The sequence below is a fragment of the Nipponia nippon genome, unplaced genomic scaffold (assembly GCF_047370975.1).
Source record: "Nipponia nippon isolate SJK-2023a ecotype South Korea unplaced genomic scaffold, ASM4737097v1 scaffold_4, whole genome shotgun sequence".
Classification (NCBI taxonomy): domain Eukaryota; kingdom Metazoa; phylum Chordata; class Aves; order Pelecaniformes; family Threskiornithidae; genus Nipponia; species Nipponia nippon.
The window spans coordinates 44,168,112-44,185,979 of record NW_028262358.1 but is presented as its reverse complement, the minus strand read 5'-3'; the positions used below and the strand labels follow the sequence as shown (position 1 = coordinate 44,185,979).

Below are 17,868 nucleotides of genomic sequence, written 5' to 3'. Positions count from 1 at the left end.
TAGGTGAGTGCTCAGCAGGTGTCACAAATTGGCTGGTCAACAACGTCGCTTGCTTGGTTGTTGGAACCTTTGCTTGCTCTGAGACTTAGAACTTTATACTGTTTTCACATGCTGATGTGAACTGCTCCTGTACCGAGCACAGCCAGCCCAAAATTACATTTCTGGACCTGCATGATGTTATTTTTAGTACACTTTGAGAATCTTGTACCTATAACAATGGAGGAATTTGACACTAGATACATGCAGTATTACAGGCAATTTTCAGATGAAATCCTATCCCTGTCCATCACTTAAAGCTGGAACAATGCTGGACTTCAGAGTAAATAATCAAGCCCGTAATCAGTATTGGTAGATTTAGTGAGCATTGTGTTTTCATCCTCTCGTCTTAACCTAAATCACCCTTCTACATTGGTTTGTATACCTTGCAAGGAGCTCTGTCACTTCACAGCTAGGCAGTGTCAAATGCCTGCAGAGTTACACTCTGCTTGCTCTGCTGGACCACTGCTGTTCAGCTGTATTGGATTTGGGAACTGACCTCCACAGCAACAAACATTTTCACTTTCACAGGCTCAAAATAAGGGTTGCATAGAAAATAAAACAAATTTAGTGCATTATTTAGTACATGTGTATTTAAGAAGATAATTAGTTTAGCTTTCATCTGCTGGAGACTTTTTAATTTCTTTGTGATAACGGTGCCGTGATCCTGTAATGTTACCTTCAGTGATAGCGAAACTTTGCGTTTAACGGATACTAGTTTACTTCTGCATTCAGTACCTTGGTGTTTTAATGTTCCAGGTGCTTGTGCAGTGGTGAAAGGGAACAATCTTTTCTCCTCCGCCTTCATTTTCTTTTTCCTACATATACAGAAAAAATTCTTTAACTTCAACTATCTCTACTTGTAGGTGATCAAATTTTGTCTAAGTATCTATTATCGGATTTTAGTTTGTTTGTGAACAAAGTGTTTGTATAAGGTACACATCAGTGCTCACACATTAAGTTTAACCGTATGTTTTCCACTTAAGTTAGGTGGTGTGTTTAAAAAGGAGGAGGGGGGAAAAAAAAAAAAAAAAAGTGGCTTGATCTAAGGCCGGGGGCGTACGGTACTGGTTCAGCAGTGTTTTGGGGAAAAGGGGAGGGTGCTCCTGTCAGAGCGGGCCCAGGGTCGCTACAGGACCGCCACTGCTGGCGTTGTCACACACCCCCGCGCGTTAGCTCCAGTCTGGTCTCAGCGAAGAGGGGGCCCGTCCGCCCCGGGGCTGCGCCCGACCACCTCCCCCGCTGCCCGCCCCTGCCCCGGCGCCCTCGCAGCACTGCCCCTTCCCGCACCCCTTCCTGACGGACGCCGGACGAGGAGACGCGCACGAACGGCGCAGCCCCAGCCGCGCTCCCCCCGGGCGGCGGCCGCCCCTCGCCTCGCTCCTCGCCGGGGCGAGGGCGCGGGTGGGCCTGCCCCGGCGAGGCGAGGCGAGGCCGGCCCCGCCCCGCCTCAGGCTGCCGCCAGGGGGCGAGCGGCACGGGCGGTTGGCGGCGGCGGGGCCGCGGCGCTCCCCCTGCTGGCGGCCGGCGGCAACGCGCGGGGTGGGGGGCGCGGAGCGCGCCCTGCCCTGCCCGGCCCCCGCCGCCGGCGCTCCGCAGGCGGCAGCGCCGCTCCGCCCGTCTGCCTGCGTGCCTCCCCCGCCGGGGCCCAGCGCCAGCCCGGGGACCCTCTGCCGCCGGGGCCGCCGCCTCCCCGCTCCCTCCCCTCCTTCCTTCCCGCCTCTCACCCGGCCGGTGAGCGCCGCCGGCTCGCCCTGCCGTGAAGTCTGGGCGCCCCCCAGCCATCGCTGCTGCTCCCCATGGGGATCCGCGAGTTCCCCAACGGCTCCGCTCGGGGCAAAGCCGCCACCCTGTGAGTACCGCTGCGGGGCCGGGCCGGGCGGGAGGGCTGGGAGGGACAGGGACACCCCCCACCCCACCCCACCCCACCCCACCTCACCTCACCTCACCTCACCTCACCTGGCGGCGCCGCCCGCCCTGGGGGTCGGTCCGGCGGAGGGCGGCCAGGAAAGTTTGCGGGGCCGCTGCCGCGGGCGCCGGGGCCGCTCACCTGCCGGCGGAGGTCCCGCCGCCCGCCGCCAACTTCTCCCGGGGCCGGGGGAGGGCGGCGGCCCCCGCGGCGGCGCTGGCAGCCGCGGCCCCCCCCGCTGACGCCCGTCTCCCCAGCGGCATGCGGCGCTCCCCCGATGTCAGCCCCCGGCGGCTGTCCGACATCAGCCCGCAGCTGCGGCAGCTGAAGTACCTGGTGGTGGATGAGGCCATCAAAGAGGACTTGAAGTGGTCCCGCTCCGTGGAGGACCTCACCAGCGCTTCCGTGGGGCTCACCTCCATCGAGGAGCGGATCCTCCGCATCACCGGCTACTACGGCTACCAGCCCTGGGCCGCCAGCTACAAACGTGAGTCCCCGGCACGGCCGGGCGGGGGGCTGCGAGGAGGGGGACGGGCACCGGGGCTTCGCCTGGGGGCCACCACGGCCCAGGGCCGGCTGCTGAGCGTGGGTTCGAGGGGCTGATCACTTCACCCGTGGGATAAACGCGCCCGTGGAAGTGCCGTCACTCTCTGCAAAGAATTCTGTGCCCGTGTTGCATGAGTCCTTAGGCAGTTGCTGGCTCACAGGAGCGTAGAGCTAAGAACCACAACAGCTGAATTCTGCTAAGAAAATAGGTCAAATATTTGTCCTGACGTTGCAGACGCACTTACTGATGCTGATTACCGTGTTTGTGACAGCTGTGTAAAAGCCCCAGCACGTTCATTCACGCACTGTTTTCACAAGTAATACGTTATCAGTGCGTCTTTCCGTTGTTTCGGGGGTCTGTTGGATTTTCGCAGCACTTGATCTGAATGTTATGCCTTTTCCTATGTCAAGCAGAACTGTTCCTTCCATATGCCTGCACTTGAGAAAGAAATGTCCTATGATATCTATATGAAGAGAGACATAGCTGTATTTCTCCACATATGTAATTTACAAAGGAAGCGATACCTCGAGTGGCTGTAATATATCAACTAGCATTTTTGCGTGTAACACCTTATTCGTTGTCCATCTTTCATCACTACGATGGCAATTGCATGAATTAACAAATTCTAAGAATAATTTACCAAGTAACTGAAGTCATAAAAATATTTTGGTTGTCTTAATGTCGTTTGTAACATCACAGGGGTTTTTGTTGTAAAAAGGATTCTGCTGTAACAGAAATCATTGCTTTGCTGGGAAGAATGGCTCTGATAAAGTGATTGTTTTCATGTTGTACTTTCCTAAGTATTAAGTGTAAACGTTCTGAAATGTTTACTCGTGGATTATCTGTTTGGCAGTGTGCTTAGTAATGGAAGAGAATGACACAAGAAAGCATGGTACACAGTACTATTTCAGTTTTTCTGTGAGGAAGAGCCACTCATGGTTGCCTGATAATAGGACTTCGCTAATAAATATTCTAAGATTTCTTCTGTGAGAGCCTTTTATTGTTCTTGATTGCAATTATGACAGCAAGATCTGATATTCGCTACTTTACTCACAGGGAGTATGGGATATCTCTAAGGGCAATTCCATTGCCTGGATTGGGACCATTCTTGAGAATAAAGCTTGTTCAGGTCAGTTTTCAGGATCAGACCATATGCTGATGCCAGACTGAGTTGGATGTTAATGCTTCTGTCTGACAGAGTGACTAATAGTCCAGCTGCAGTCGCACTGAGCTGCTATGGCTGAACCTTCTGAAATAATAAAGGGCATGCTGGCTCCTCAATTATAACCTATTTGTTGAAATTTATAACTGTGTCTGAAAAAGTTAATTGCGAGCCTAAGCCTGCTATTCTAGTTATATTTTCTCTCATAACTCGTTCTGAATAACAAAATTACATACTTGAGTTGTACTCTGGTGGGGGATAAATATGCAAGGTGTCTCAGTTTCATAAAAGTATGTCTAAAAATAATAGGTTATGTGAAGTCATTGCCAATTTAAAACCTGAGTTGCTAGGAATGTAGAAGAACATGCAGAAGAGAGACCCGTCTCTCTAGCTGATATAATATGGCATGGCTGAAGCAGAGCTGTGTTGATCTGCATCAGCTGAATAGCTGACTGAATGCATGTAAATGGAGTAGAGCATCAGAGTGGGAAGTCAACTTCGTAACAGCTGCTTTGAAACCTCTTTGAATACTCCTTCAAGCTGCGCATGTGCCCAGTTTTGGGATATCAACTTTTCCTTGTGACTTTCCAGTTAGAAGGTTTAATTGACCCAAGAACTGTGAACAAACGATTTTTATTAAGTTCAAATTGCACCCTGGGTACTTCCTGTCATCTTATTTTGCATGCTTGTAGACATTTAGGTGCTGTTGGCACTACAACTATAATTACGGAGTGCATTAATAATGGACCTGCTTTCTAGAAAATAAAGTCTGTAATCCAGTCTGACCCAGATTTGGTCTATCTCTCTCAGTGACATTCTTTTTATTGTAACTACATCACCTGTAGGGCCAGATCTGTTTTTTTCACCCCGGAATGTATTCTCTCATACTTCATTCAGACTGGGGGAAGAGAGAGAGAGATGTATCTATGTATAAAATTGTTTGAGACATTCAGAAAGCTTTTGCTAGTTTGTTTGTTTGTTTTTAACAAAATTCCATGAGGGAAACTACCAGAGATAATCAGAGATAGTGTTGCCATGACCCCAAAACTTGCTTGGAGGCTAGTTTTGTTGTGGTAAAAACCTAACCATTTAAAACATACTGGGATACCTCAAGGTTATATACCAGTTCCAGTATTTAATATGCTTATAAATTAGATGGAAAAAGGGGAGGAAGAAGTGCAAATCTGCTGAAGACACAAACTGATACGGATTCGTCATTACTCTAGGGAGACCTGACCCAGCCAGGCAAATAGCGCAAATGTCAACAAATGACATTCAGTTATCACAAATAGAAGCCTCGTGTTTCCTGAAAATGCTAAAATTACCTGCAAAATTTTACATCATTACATCAGCTGGTGAGAGGGAATAGTCTGGGACTGTACACAGCTCAGGGAAGACCTCTGCTGTTTGACTGCACTTGCAAACCAGATTGTAGGAACGGGAATAATGTAACGTACTTCTATGTTATGATGTCTTCAGAGAACTTAGTGGTACAGCCTAGTGAAATAGTGTGCAATATTGGTTATCTCCTCTCAAAAAAGATTACAGAAGACTCTGAGATGAGTAGAGAAAGAGTATCGACAATCTATAGAGTCTCAAGAGTTTTGGCTGTTTACCTTAAAGAGGTTGAAACAAAAGCATGGAAAGTACTGGCACATGTTGCTCAGGCAGATAGAGAGTTTTTCTTCTTTTTGTGTCATAAGAGAAAAACAGGTGGACAGTCAGTGAAGCTGAAAAGCCATCAATTAAAAACTGATAGAAAAAGAAATAATTTTTAAGAAAACACGTAATTTGTTCTTGAGATCGAGAATTCAAGGGCTTGTAATTGATAGCTTGACAGGATCTAGAATTGTAATAAGTTGGGAAAAATATTAGAGAGACTACTAAACGTCACTATTCAGAGTTCAAATTAGCCTCTCTTAGGCTGGGAGGGGGCTGCTTCTTGAGGGTTTATTGCACTTTCCTCCATAGTGTCTGCCCACCTTCAGAAAGAGGATAGGAGTGTGTCCTGATCCAACCTGGCAGTTCTTATTCTTCTGTAATTCTCACTACTGATTTTCAGGGTAACTAATTATGTGAATAACTGCTCTCCAGTCTAAAGCAAATACTCATATTTGTCCCATGGGGACTATTTTGCAGCATCTGGTTTGATTTCTCAAAGGCAAAGGCAGAGGGGAAGAAACACGTAAGATGCAGTCAGATTGTAGAAGTGTACTCTGATGCAGCTATGTCAATAACAGAGCTCAATATTTGTGAAATCCTAGTTATCAACAAGAGGTATTTTAATTGACTTTTAATTTTTTTTAATTAATGTGTGGGGATCAAAGAATTTAATTTAAAAAACCAAAACACTGCAAAATTTGTAGATTCCAGTGACAGCCTTTCTGTTGTATGGAGATCAAACCATTGTTAGGGCTGTATTAGCAGTGCTGTTCTCTTCCATGATGGTTAAGTAAATTAGCATGATTTCTGCCTCTAAAAGCCTGTGACTTCAGTTTAATAGCAGAGACAAGTTTGGAGATAAACAGCCATATTTTAAGTTTTCATTTTGCGCCATTGTCAGTAGGAATTAGATTTCTAAATATTTTTAGAAGTATAGTGCCTAGGAGCTTTTCTGTACTTGAGAAGTACAGGTGTCACTGAACTCTTGAACTGTCTTGCTGCTCTGTATGGAAGACTTGTCTATTTTAATTATTGTAGCAAATGGCAGGGTGCTTGTTTCCACCTGAAATGTGTACAGCTAGCACCTTTGCCAAACATTCATTTTTCTCTACATTAACTAGGTCTATTTTGTGGTGATTCAATATCACAGTCTGTCGTTATGTGATTAGTATTTTAAATACGTTCATGTGGGCTTGAGCCAGCTATCCCTATTTTGCAGTCTTTGCCTCTTCCTACAGATCGCCTTCTTTTACTCCTTGTTTAAGATTAGGATCTTTCTTCTAAAGCAGGAACTTTCAAATATCCTTAGCATGTGTTCTTAAATACAGACTTGTGGACAAATCAGGATTATATGGGTCCCTCCCTCCTTTTAGATGCCCAAGAGACCACCTGGCCTCCCACTTCTATTCACTTACCTTCTTTGTGGGCTCTACAGTTGTTACTCTACCTGCAGAAAGAATATTAAGAGAACAGTACGCACTTTAAACTCCTTTCAGTTCTGTTTAGTCGGAATTGACAGGAGTCTGTGGTTCATGGCTTGTGAACACACATTTCTATGAGATTTTGACCTTGTGAATAATTCGAGGTTATTCCAGTGGTGACTTGTAAGTGGCATGCTGTTGTTCAGGTGAAAGGGAAAGATTGTGTCCAGTAACTGAAGTTCTCTGACTCTGCTCCTCCCTGCTACTTCAGATATTAGTTTCCTGTTTTTAACCATAGAATCATGGAATGGTTTGGATGTTTCTTCATAGTTATTTCAACAATAACAAAAGAAACCATACAGTTTTAGTGCCCAGAATTTCAATGTAGTACTCATCCAGCATGTAGTACAGTAGGTCTTGACCTGGACGTGGAATTTAAGTGGTATCACCAATATAAGTAACTTATTGGAACACATTGGCTTACAAATATCCTGAACACTGCTCAGAAAGCATAATTGTCTGACTATGAAAATGCCCCAGTTTGGGGCTACTTTGGTAGCCTTTCAAGGTAGTAGTTTATTGTCGGTTTTAGCTAATTAAAAGTATGAGCATTGCACCCTTATAAATATTGGAGTATCAGTTACACAGGTAAAGACCAGTGTTTCCAGCTGATCCCCAGTGTTCCTCCTTGTGATCTGCTTTTCATGTGCCATTGAATGCTGTAACTTTCACACTTGCTAAAAGCAAATCCAGTAGGGATATGAATCAGGATAAAAATATTAATGCTTGCAATTTGTTCAAATACTGTTTTCACGTATTTGCATCCGAGCGAGAATTTAACTTGTTTTTTGAGGTGATACACAGGAATCTCCAGAAGTTCAAAGACAAAAGTTGAAGAGTATTCTTTTCTCTGGGGAAAGCCATTTTCAGGCTAGCTGTAAGTGATTCATTTAAAACTGATTACTTGCTTTCCAGTACATAAATGCCGAATGTAATGATCTTGTAACTAATTCAAGACTTGGTGGTATTATTCATGTTGCTGTTCCTGAGGTCAGATGATTGTGTGAGAACCTCGCTTTTCAGTTGACAACATGGAGTAACCTCTAGATGTCTAGCTCTGGGAGAGAAACTCGGGCAGCTGCCCCAGGGTCAGTCTATAGGTCAACCCTGCTCCCCTCACCCCCCCAAAGCCTAGAAGACAAGTAAAATATATGCTTTATCTCTTTTTTTTTTTTTTTTTTTTTTTTAAGCCAGGCTTATGGTGTCTGAGGCCTGATTAATTTTTTTCTAATGCTCTTCATTGGCAATACTGACATAACTAATTGTTATGCTAGCAAGAAAAGCTAAGAAAACATGGTAACTCCTACAGGTGAAAGAAAGCAATGGTAATGAATTGCATTGCAGATTTAAAAGTACTGTAGCGTTGTTTCAAATGTCAGCTATAGTTGTCTGCTGCAAGCTAAACCTACATGTGGTTATATACAAACCAGGGATATTACTGATTTATATCCACATGACAGCTCACACAAAAACTCCTAAAGCCATTTCCCCATACGTATAGTACTCACTGTAACTGAGAATAAGTGTCCCCAGAGACAGTCTTAAAATATTTCGGAGAACTAATCATAAGCCTGCAGTGGATGTCCCAGATTATTACAGGAGATGTTTCTCTTTGGGAAGGGAACCCATTGGCCCCCGTGGGCTTTAACTGTTTGGGTAGTCTCGCAACTGCAAATGAGTATGGAATAGCACAGTCTGGCCACGAGACAGGGCAGAGGATTACAGGTGATGAACACTGAGCAGCTGCAATGTTACCCCATGAATATTTAAAGACAGAGGGAGATTGAAATATAGCCAGCCTTTCAGACGCTTCTTTTTCAAGACAATTCCAAAGGAGAAGAGACATGGGCGTCCTTTGGCTTTTTTCAGGTGGTAAGAAAAGTATTTTTTGGCCAATGCTAAGCAGAAAACTGGTTCCCATTACAATATGGAGCTTCATTAATCACAAAATTTAAGTTTTAAATTGCTTGCTGGCAAGCCAAGCAAATTGTAATTTAAACTGGTTTACTAAACACTTTGAATTGTTTAGTAAATAGTTGGTAAATGTTTAGTGAACATTTAGTAACTTATTTAATAAACAATTTTAATTGTGTAGTGTTAAGTAACCACCACTTTTAACTAGGCAGCCGGAGAAATATTTTATATTTTGTATCTAGTTTTCACAGTGAAGAAACTAAAAATTACCACCTACAAAATGGCCCCTCTTTGTTTGGTTGGTTGTTGTTTAAACACATTAATTCGTTGCTTTCAACTTTGTTTTCAGTGCAGCTTTAATTACATGTCATCTGCAGTATGGCATTTATGCAAAGCAGTCCGTGGGACAGCAATTAGGGGCCTGTTGGCTTCCAGCATTCATTTTATACCCTTAACAAATGTTATCATTGAATGTTGTTTTTCGGTAGACTGTACCAGTGAAGTCTCCATCGTGAAAACCTACTACTAAAGCTAGCTGTACCTCTTTGGAAAGTTAGGGCCCATGTTAGCAGTTTTGAAGAAGAGTGTTACCTGGCATTTGAGACACCTTTCACTGGTGAACTCTTTTTTTAAATAGAAATGTGAACATGTTCACCAATCAATGTGTTGAATCCATAATAATGGATTGTTGCTAAAAACACAAACTACTCTGTATTGATATGGAATAATGAGGGAGCAAGCTAATTAGTTAAAAAAGAATTGGGAGACTGTCAAGAATTATGAACAAATGTTTACTTTTGGAACTATCTGTATTGGAGGCCCTTCCTTCATCAGCGGAAATTTCTGTAAGAGTTCTGGAGCGTACTCTGTGGTATGTATTTGCAACTTAAATCAATGATTTGTTTAATGAAAGCCATTAATTGCATAAGGTAACGGCATTGGAATCTGGCTGCAAAGTCTGTGCTGGTCTACCATAATATCAGATACTGTTGTGTAACTGGAGTGTTACTGGAACACAAAGCCACAAAAGGACAAAGACTCTTGGTCCCAGATGTTTGTCCCTCTTGGAAGTGCTTAGTGCATCACCAGCGATGCTTATTAGCCTTATAGCTAATTTTACCAGATTCTGGCTCACATCAGGGCTGTCTTCAAGGGGAGTTTTTGTGCGTTAATCTCTCTTTAATGTAATGAGGTGTTTGTGCTTCATATTCCTGGTGTAAATCAGAAGCTGCCGATAATTGTTGTCATTTACTTGAGGTCAAATAAGCCTCAGAATAAAGAGAAGGATGGAAAAGTTACATAAAGGCAACTTTACCCCTTTGACGAAGTGCCCTTCTCTGGAGCATCTGAGGGTGTAGTTCTGTCCCTCTCTTTATTTTGGAAGCTGAAGCCATAGACTTTCCACTATTGCTAGTGAATGATGACCACTCTGAGAACAGTAATACAATGAGCATTTATGCCTGGAGAAATTTATCTGCAGATCATGGTTCCTACCTAGGGAGCAGTTAGCCTTCATGTAATATATCTCATAGAACATCCTTCCCTTAGCATTTTTGATTCTCTGATTGTCTTCACTCAGCACATGTTATTTCATTCCTCAGCACGTTGGTGTAAGAAAAAAGATGCTGTGATTGCATGTAAGGCCATAGAGAACTATTTGCTTTAAGAACCACTCCATGAAACATGTCATAGATAGGAGGGATGCAGGGGTGGTGTTCCCCAATTTCATTTTCTTTAAACTTTGGCAAGCTTGTACTGCACTTGGCCAGCTCCCCTTACAAAAAAGGTCATTTAAGTGGCTTCAGACACCTCTCTTGAACTTGAGGGTCTCATAAAGTTCATTTTTGTACCAAAGCTGCCTTATTTTGCTTCTTGTCATTTTGTTTCCATAAGTATATCTGGCTAATGTAAGAATCAGGCTTTTTCTGAGAGCTTTCCAGCTCTCAGGATAGCTGGAAAGCTATTCCAGTAGTGTCGGAATTTAGGTGGCCTAACATTGAGAGAAATCAGGATGACCTCCCATAGCCAACAGGAAATACTAACTCAGCAAGCCAGTTGTATGAGGCGATGGAATTTAGATCTTTCAGCACCTCCAGGACAAGAGAATGTAACTGGCTGCTAGTGAAACAGTTGCACACTTCCTAATAAGGCCTTGGTCTTGCATTTAAATATCGTTTTTGCTTTGCCATAACTGGTCCCTGTGCAATAGTTTGTGAAAAGGCGCCTTAATGTCTAAAGGGAGCAACCAGATTTTCAGTTTTGAACTGTGGTGCAAAGTCCTACTAGTCCCACTGCAGTATAAATAATAACTAGTAGAGCTGATCCGATAGTGATAACCCAAAGGGTTATCTTTTCTTTCTTGACTTTTACATTGGAAATAGCACAGATTTGATGTTTTTCCTCACTATCTCTTCTTCACACCAGCTAAGGTACCAAAGTAGCATGAAAGTTGAACTTGTCCACTGTCCATGTATGCTAGAGCAGGCCAAGCCCTTTGACTCTTGCACTTATTCGCAGTTGTGCTATTTGTGAGTCCTGTGGCAGTCTGCGGGCTCTACCTCATCTGAGGTATCTTGCTTTGGCTTTGCCAGAACCATGCAGTTGCATGAACAAAGCACAGCCTTGTCCTCAGGTGGGTAGGGAACTGAGGACCTGCCCCTTCATAGATGTTGGGCTTGTGTGAGGAGGATGATGGTGTCTTCATGGTCATGTCCTGAAAGCCTGGAGCTGGCTTTCCTTTTTCAAACAGTAACTTGTATCCAGACAGTGTGGTTTATCGAGTGTTCAGCAGGGATTATCTGCTTGCAAGTTTTTGCCCTAGCTGAAGTACTCAGTGCCAGGATTAAGATCAACCATCCAGTGTTTGCACCATGAAACAGGATATACATCTTCATGGCTTTATAATTCTGGTGGCTCTCCTGCTCACTTTATGCAATGTCTTTCAAAAGCTTTGAGATTGATTTAATAAAATATGCAGCCATTTATACTAGTGTTTGTTTGGGCAAACTAACATGGTAATAGTCTTATGGTAATCATGTTTAAGTTTTCAGCTTAGACACTAGCTACTGCTTATGTTTTCAGGTAGCACTTTCCATGGAACAGTAATTAATAACAGAAAACATATTATTCCTTGTACTTGTGATTTAGATTTATTTATTTTTTGCTGTATAGCATTTAGTTTTACAGTGTCCCACCGGCCTGGTAATTTCTCAGTTGTTTGATCTTTCTTCATTTAAGAAACAAGACATTTATAACGTAAAGAAATATGTTTAGGTTTGATTTTCAGAGGCTAGTTAAAAAGAACAAATTACAAAATAATGTAAAAGTAGAAAAAGGCAGGCAAGAAAAAAACCCTAAAAATCAGTAGAACCATGGAAAATGTCTGTAATCAGAGTTTGAATCACTTTCAAACGGAGTAAGAGGAGTGAAAAAAGGGCAGAAAAGGCTTTTTTTTTACTACAGGCTTGACTTCCTGATACTTCTACGTCATGTGTTGTGACTAACGGGGAGCCTCTGTTGTTCAGGACTTACGTTTCAGCTAATTCTTACATACATTACAAGTGTATTCTGTGGGCCTGGATTTGGGAGCTCAGGTTTCATGCAAGCCAGACATTATGCCCAGGCAAGGTGAATTATGGTGCATCAGGAGTTAAAAAACAATTGATGCTGTCTCTGTAGTCATGGGAATGGCAGGTAGGTCTTGACATGAAAATGAATATAAGCCCACATTTAATTAGTATAGCAGGTATATTGTGGGACTCCTGCATCCAGCCACATGAACTTTCTCCCAATATGTATGGAGAAAAGCCCTTTTTCAAACGATTCTCTTTTTCAGTCTAGGAAAATATGTGAGTTGGAATGAAAACTAGATTAACATGGAGGAATAGAGCTACTCTATGCACAACTTTAGGAATTTCAGGAGGCTATCTGACTCCTGGAGGGTTTCTCTAGCTGGCCAGTTTATCCTGAGAGGGATGTATGAGGAGTGCACAAAGACACCTTAAGTCACTGCATACCCACAGTTGGCTTGTAAGACTTATGAAGGTCCTCTTAGAGGGTGCAGCATAGAATTTAACCTCCGGTTCCTGCTCATAAAATTACTTTCTAGTCTTTGGGAAGTAGTAGTTAATAAACAACTTCTTTATTTGCCTTTTTTTTTTGTATCAAAGACAGGAAGAAAATACAGTATCCTTTGCTACTTCAAACTTTACACTTTAGTAATGTGTAGTTCAATATCTGTAGGAAATTCTTTGTCTTTTGCAAACTGTGAAGTCAACAGGTAGAGAGGTCTATGTGCTTTCTGACTTCATACAGGATGAGAACTAGTTTTGTGTTTTATAATATTTCTCCAAACGGAAACAAAAATGGGCAGTAAATCATAGAAACATGAGTGAGTATATTCTTTGTAGGGAAATGTGTGGAGAAGAAACAGGTCTTCAATCTTGTACTGGGAGCAATACTTTGGACCTTCTCTTTCTGGTGTGTGCATAGTAGAAGTCAAATCTCACTGGAAATTGTTCTGGCAAACAGTATTAGGCATTCTGTATTTATTCCTAAAAAACTCAGAAAGTGAAAAGACTTTTGCATGGCATCTTTATAGGAATCTTTGCTATTAATATTACTTCAAAATGACACTCATATACCAGACGGTGTTTTCCTTCTGCATGTCAAATTCTTTTACATCCTACAATAACGCTTCTTTAAAGGCACAATATCTCTTGTCTACATAATAAAAATACATTGGAAGTGAGAATGATATCAGAACCTCCAGAGTGTAAACCTAGACTCTCTTATGACTCCCTAGGTACTTTTCATTTCTTGGTGAAATTGTTGCACAGAGAAAACTGGAAAATGCGCCTCCAGGAGAGCACTTCTGGCTCAAAGTAGTATATTATTCAGCTCTGCACTTGTACTAATATTGTAAATATGAGAGAATTAGAAAAGCTGTTGGGATGAATCCCTGACTCCAACCAAGTCCACGGCACTTTTGTCAGTACCTTCAGTCAAGCCAGGTTTCACCCACCAGGCTTAAGTCTTTGAGTTTGCCTTTTAAGCAGGCTTCCTGCTTTATATGCTGAACATCTGTTCCTAAGGCAACTGCATCCAATTACACCTACCCATACATGGTCTTTATTATATGTTCCTGAGCACTATTGAGGAGCTCTGTTTAAATTATAGAATAATTATTTCTTTTAATAGATGTGCAGTTTTAATTTTCTTTCATCTTGAACTTGGTATTTAATTAGTACTTAATAGCTTGTCCCAACATGGGTAAAAAACATCTACAGCAGTTGAGAAGAGACCACTCTTTCTTCCCATTGCCTAGAAGGTTTCGATAGCCCTAACTCAGTCAGCTGAGGAGTAAGAGCATATAAAATCAGGCCTCTCTGCAAACATAGAAAAAGAACAGGGTGCAGTGGGATAGAATTAGCGTTCCTGGAGAAATCTGAAACGCTAAAGATAACAAAATGTTGCATGTGCAGCTTAGGTTTTTTGGTTATTGTTAAACTATTCCACTGCAAAATCAGACGAGTAATATACAGGAGGCAGCCTGGAGAAACTCCTAGGTAAAGTTTAAAATCCATCTAATGAAGCTGGTTGATTGGGTTAGTGCATTACCCTCTTACGTCTTTATTTTCAAAGACCGAAATCATTCACTCTTCATGTTGGTAAAACTCCGATAGAAGCTAAGAGGAATTTTGCCTGACTAAAACCAGCAACTAATGGTGTGAAGGAATACTGTGGTCCTGAAGGGAAAGGAGGGTTCTGGTCTAACTGTGGTTGCAATAGGTCTGCGAAAACTGTGCAGTTTGGCAGGCTTGGACACTCATAAACCTCCAGAGGGTCCCAGGAGTAAACTAGCCAAAGTATTTTTACAAACACAACATGCTATCACAAGGCCACAGTCCCTTTTCCTGTTCTCATGCCTTCTGCACTTTTCAAATGGAAGTGCAGAGTGACTGGATCTGGTCCCAGCTTCCAGCTTCGAGCATTCCTGTTGTAGCTATCTGTTGATGTAAGCATGTATAGTAAGTTCACTTCCAGCTAAGAGCATTCCCCTTGTAAGTGTCCAGTGAATTCCTCTGTTTTCTTCACTTTGTTTCCATGCAGAGGGCAATTAGTGGGTATTTGTGATTCTCCAGTTATTTATAAGAAAATGATCCTTCTTATTTATGCTAGGTGAGGACAGCATCAGAGCAAGAAAACTGCCTTTCTATCTGGAGCAGTTCAAAACAGGAAGAGGTAAAACAATCTCAAATGTTGAGACAATTTGGATCTTGAAACCCTTTTTTTGGAGGGAGAATTGTAGAACATTAGCCGAAGTTACGTGCCCAGCTGTAGGAGTTATATCAGGGGAATAAGAGGGATCTAGATCAAGAGATTTAATATTAGTTAATACCTTGGATATTAGCTGCTCTAGCTGAATTACTGTGCATTGAAGAATAATCGGAAGATACAAAAACATCAACACATTGCAGAAAGGCTTCTTTCACTTGAGATGTGTAGCTCTCAGCTAGTACAGGGCTAAACCAGCTGCACTGTAATCTGCTTTGTGCAACAGCAGCTAATTTTACTAAAAGAAAATTGATTATATAAATCTGAGCTCAGTGTTGAAGCTGGAGAATTTCTTTGACAATAACCAACCTTGCAAGTCCTGATCTTGCTTTTTTGTTGCTGTTGATTTATTTCTAATAGGCTGAATTATTCTGTCATCTCTAAGGACGGTTTCATTAGATTTTATTTTTTTTAGAGTTAAAGTTAGAGCAATTCTCAACCGTTGCCTACTTTAAGTAGTATTTCTCAAGTAATTTTGCATTTATAAGCTTTTGGGACTAACTAATGAATGAAGTTTAAACCTTATAGTAGTTACTATAAGGTAAGGCCCCATGCCTGTCAGTGTTGAAGAGGCATTTGGACAGTGCCCTTAATAATATGTTTTAAATTTTGGTCAGCCCTGAAGTGGTCAGGCAGTTGGACTACATGATCATTGTAAGTCCCTTACAACTGAAACTATTCTATTCTATTCTACTCTTCATCTATCTAATAATTTTTATTATGTTAATGTTACACCATTAAAATATTAAGGACTTTATCCAGTAACCAAAATAATAACTGAAAATATCCACGGAGGTAAGTACAGGGCCATGCATCTGCTTTATATTTGCAAGACAGGTCTTCAGTGTTTTTGATTCAGTTAAATAACGAGGGAGCTATATTTCCTTGGAACTGAGTTCCAAGGAAGTGCATCTGCAACTATTTGATACACAAGTTTTAAGCGTGCAAAATTATATATGAGTAACTTAAGCTGTGCAGCAGCTGTGCAACTGAAATTATTCATTTGTGTATATTAACTTTTAGGGTGTTAATTATCTGTATTGCCCCAAACAGCTGGTTTCCACTGACTGTGAATGTAACTTTTTTTTTTAAATACTAATTTAATATTCTTCACAACATAAAATATAATTTTTGCTTGTCTATGCTAATTATAGCTATCTAGATTGCATCATTGCTATTATATATACATTGTAAGTCAATTTATGTGTGAATAAACCAAATAGTTTTTCTGTGCAAACAGAAATAATTCCATTCGGTGTCAAAATGCTTCCGTTCCCTTAACCATTTTTTCCTTTCCAACATAATCATTCATCTGTGTTTTAATTTTTTTCATCAATCTGATCTTGTCATTTTTCCAGAATGTAATATAATCCAAAGTAATTCACTTGTGCTGGGCAATTAAGTTTGACACAACAGTCTGTCTATACGGAAAAATCCTTGTGACGGGGTTTCTTTGCAGTTTATTTAATGCAAATTAAAAACTGTATAAATTAATATTTTGATGGATGCTTTATTTATTTGAGAAAAATATATTTCTTCTGGTAATATTTCTGAGTGAGCAATTAAACATTATAGCACCATGTTGTGAAATTAAGTCTTTGATATCTTGTTTGCAAGAAGCACCATTTACTTAAGCGTAAAACCCTCTTCAATCCAAGTACATCATTCATTTTATTTAAATTCATTCTCTGTTGATTTCAGTGGAGTAAAGTACTACTTAAGCAGCACACGCTTGTAGAATCCAGCTTAAAATAAGTAGCCTGAAAAAGACAAATAAAGACAATTATCAGGTGTAGAGTTTGGGGGAGACAGCACTAAACTTTCAAATGTCTAGCTGAAAAAAATAATAATTCAGATGTCCTGGATCCCAAATGCGGCATGTGACAACAAACTGTATTTACCAATTTTTTTGTGATCAAATTTAACTCTGGGTCAGGTTTTTGGAAAAAGGAAAAATTTTGGCACACACAAGTCTTGTATAGACTTGTAGACTGTAAGAGACTTACAGTCTCTTATATAGAACACAAGTCTTCGTGTTCTGTATAATCCTCACCTAAGGGACTGTCATCTTTAATGAGCCACTATTAACCACACTTTATTTGCAAGTGATTATCTGTGATTTGAACAAGTAGAATGGGGGGAGAGGAGAGAAATTCATCTTAGCTACTGGGAGGTGAGTCATGTGGGAAGTTGTACTGTTGCTTTCCTGTTCTCCAAGCACTGCTCGTTTTGCTCGGGTGCTAAATTTATCCACTTCTCATGGGAAGTGAAGAGCAAGGGAGGGTTCTATGATGAAAATGATGAAAAAGTTTGGACAAAGACTGCCATGAACATCAGGACAAAATACTCTATACAACTTTCTTTTTTCTTTTTCCTTCTTAAAAGACAAGTCACTTCATTGATGTTACATGGGTGTTACGCTATTGATTACAGTTGCAAGTCCTCTGTGGATATGTTAACCAATTGTCATATACAACTGCAGGCAAATAAAAATCAGTCTTCCTAACTGAATTGCACCGCAGCGTGGCTTGGGTAGCCATCGAATGGCCTTCCTGGTGTAGACTTTGGCAAGGAGAGGAAATTGGCAAAAGCAAGAAAAGGAAGGGTACCAGTTTTTATTCTTAGATCAAACACACCAGTTTATCAGTGTTTCAGATAGTAAGTACCAGCCAGTAGCAGCCTGGAAAGCTAGAAATAGTTAAGCTTCTATTACATAGACTAATTTTCAAGTTCTGTATGGTTGGGCAGAAGACTGAGATCCCCAGAAGTTTTAGGGAGTTTAAGTTAGATGCTCAAATATAAAGGTTTGCAGCTTAGATTC

The 17,868-nt window shown here is 41.5% G+C and overlaps 1 protein-coding gene across 2 annotated transcripts in view; it reads left to right on the top strand.

Annotated features, from left to right (window-relative positions):
* The first annotated feature begins 1,653 nt into the window (after window positions 1-1,653).
* Window positions 1,654-17,868, top strand: part of SLC35F3 (solute carrier family 35 member F3) — a 193,817-nt gene continuing 177,602 nt past the window's right edge. The window contains exons 1-2 of one of the 2 annotated variants that reach the window (XM_087774063.1): window positions 1,654-1,888; window positions 2,203-2,432. In XM_087774063.1, the coding sequence (XP_087630189.1) occupies window positions 1,836-1,888; window positions 2,203-2,432 (283 nt within the window). In that variant the 5' untranslated portion in view covers window positions 1,654-1,835. The remainder of the gene's footprint in view (window positions 1,889-2,202; window positions 2,433-17,868) is intronic. The other variant, XM_087774062.1, reaches the window with a different exon arrangement.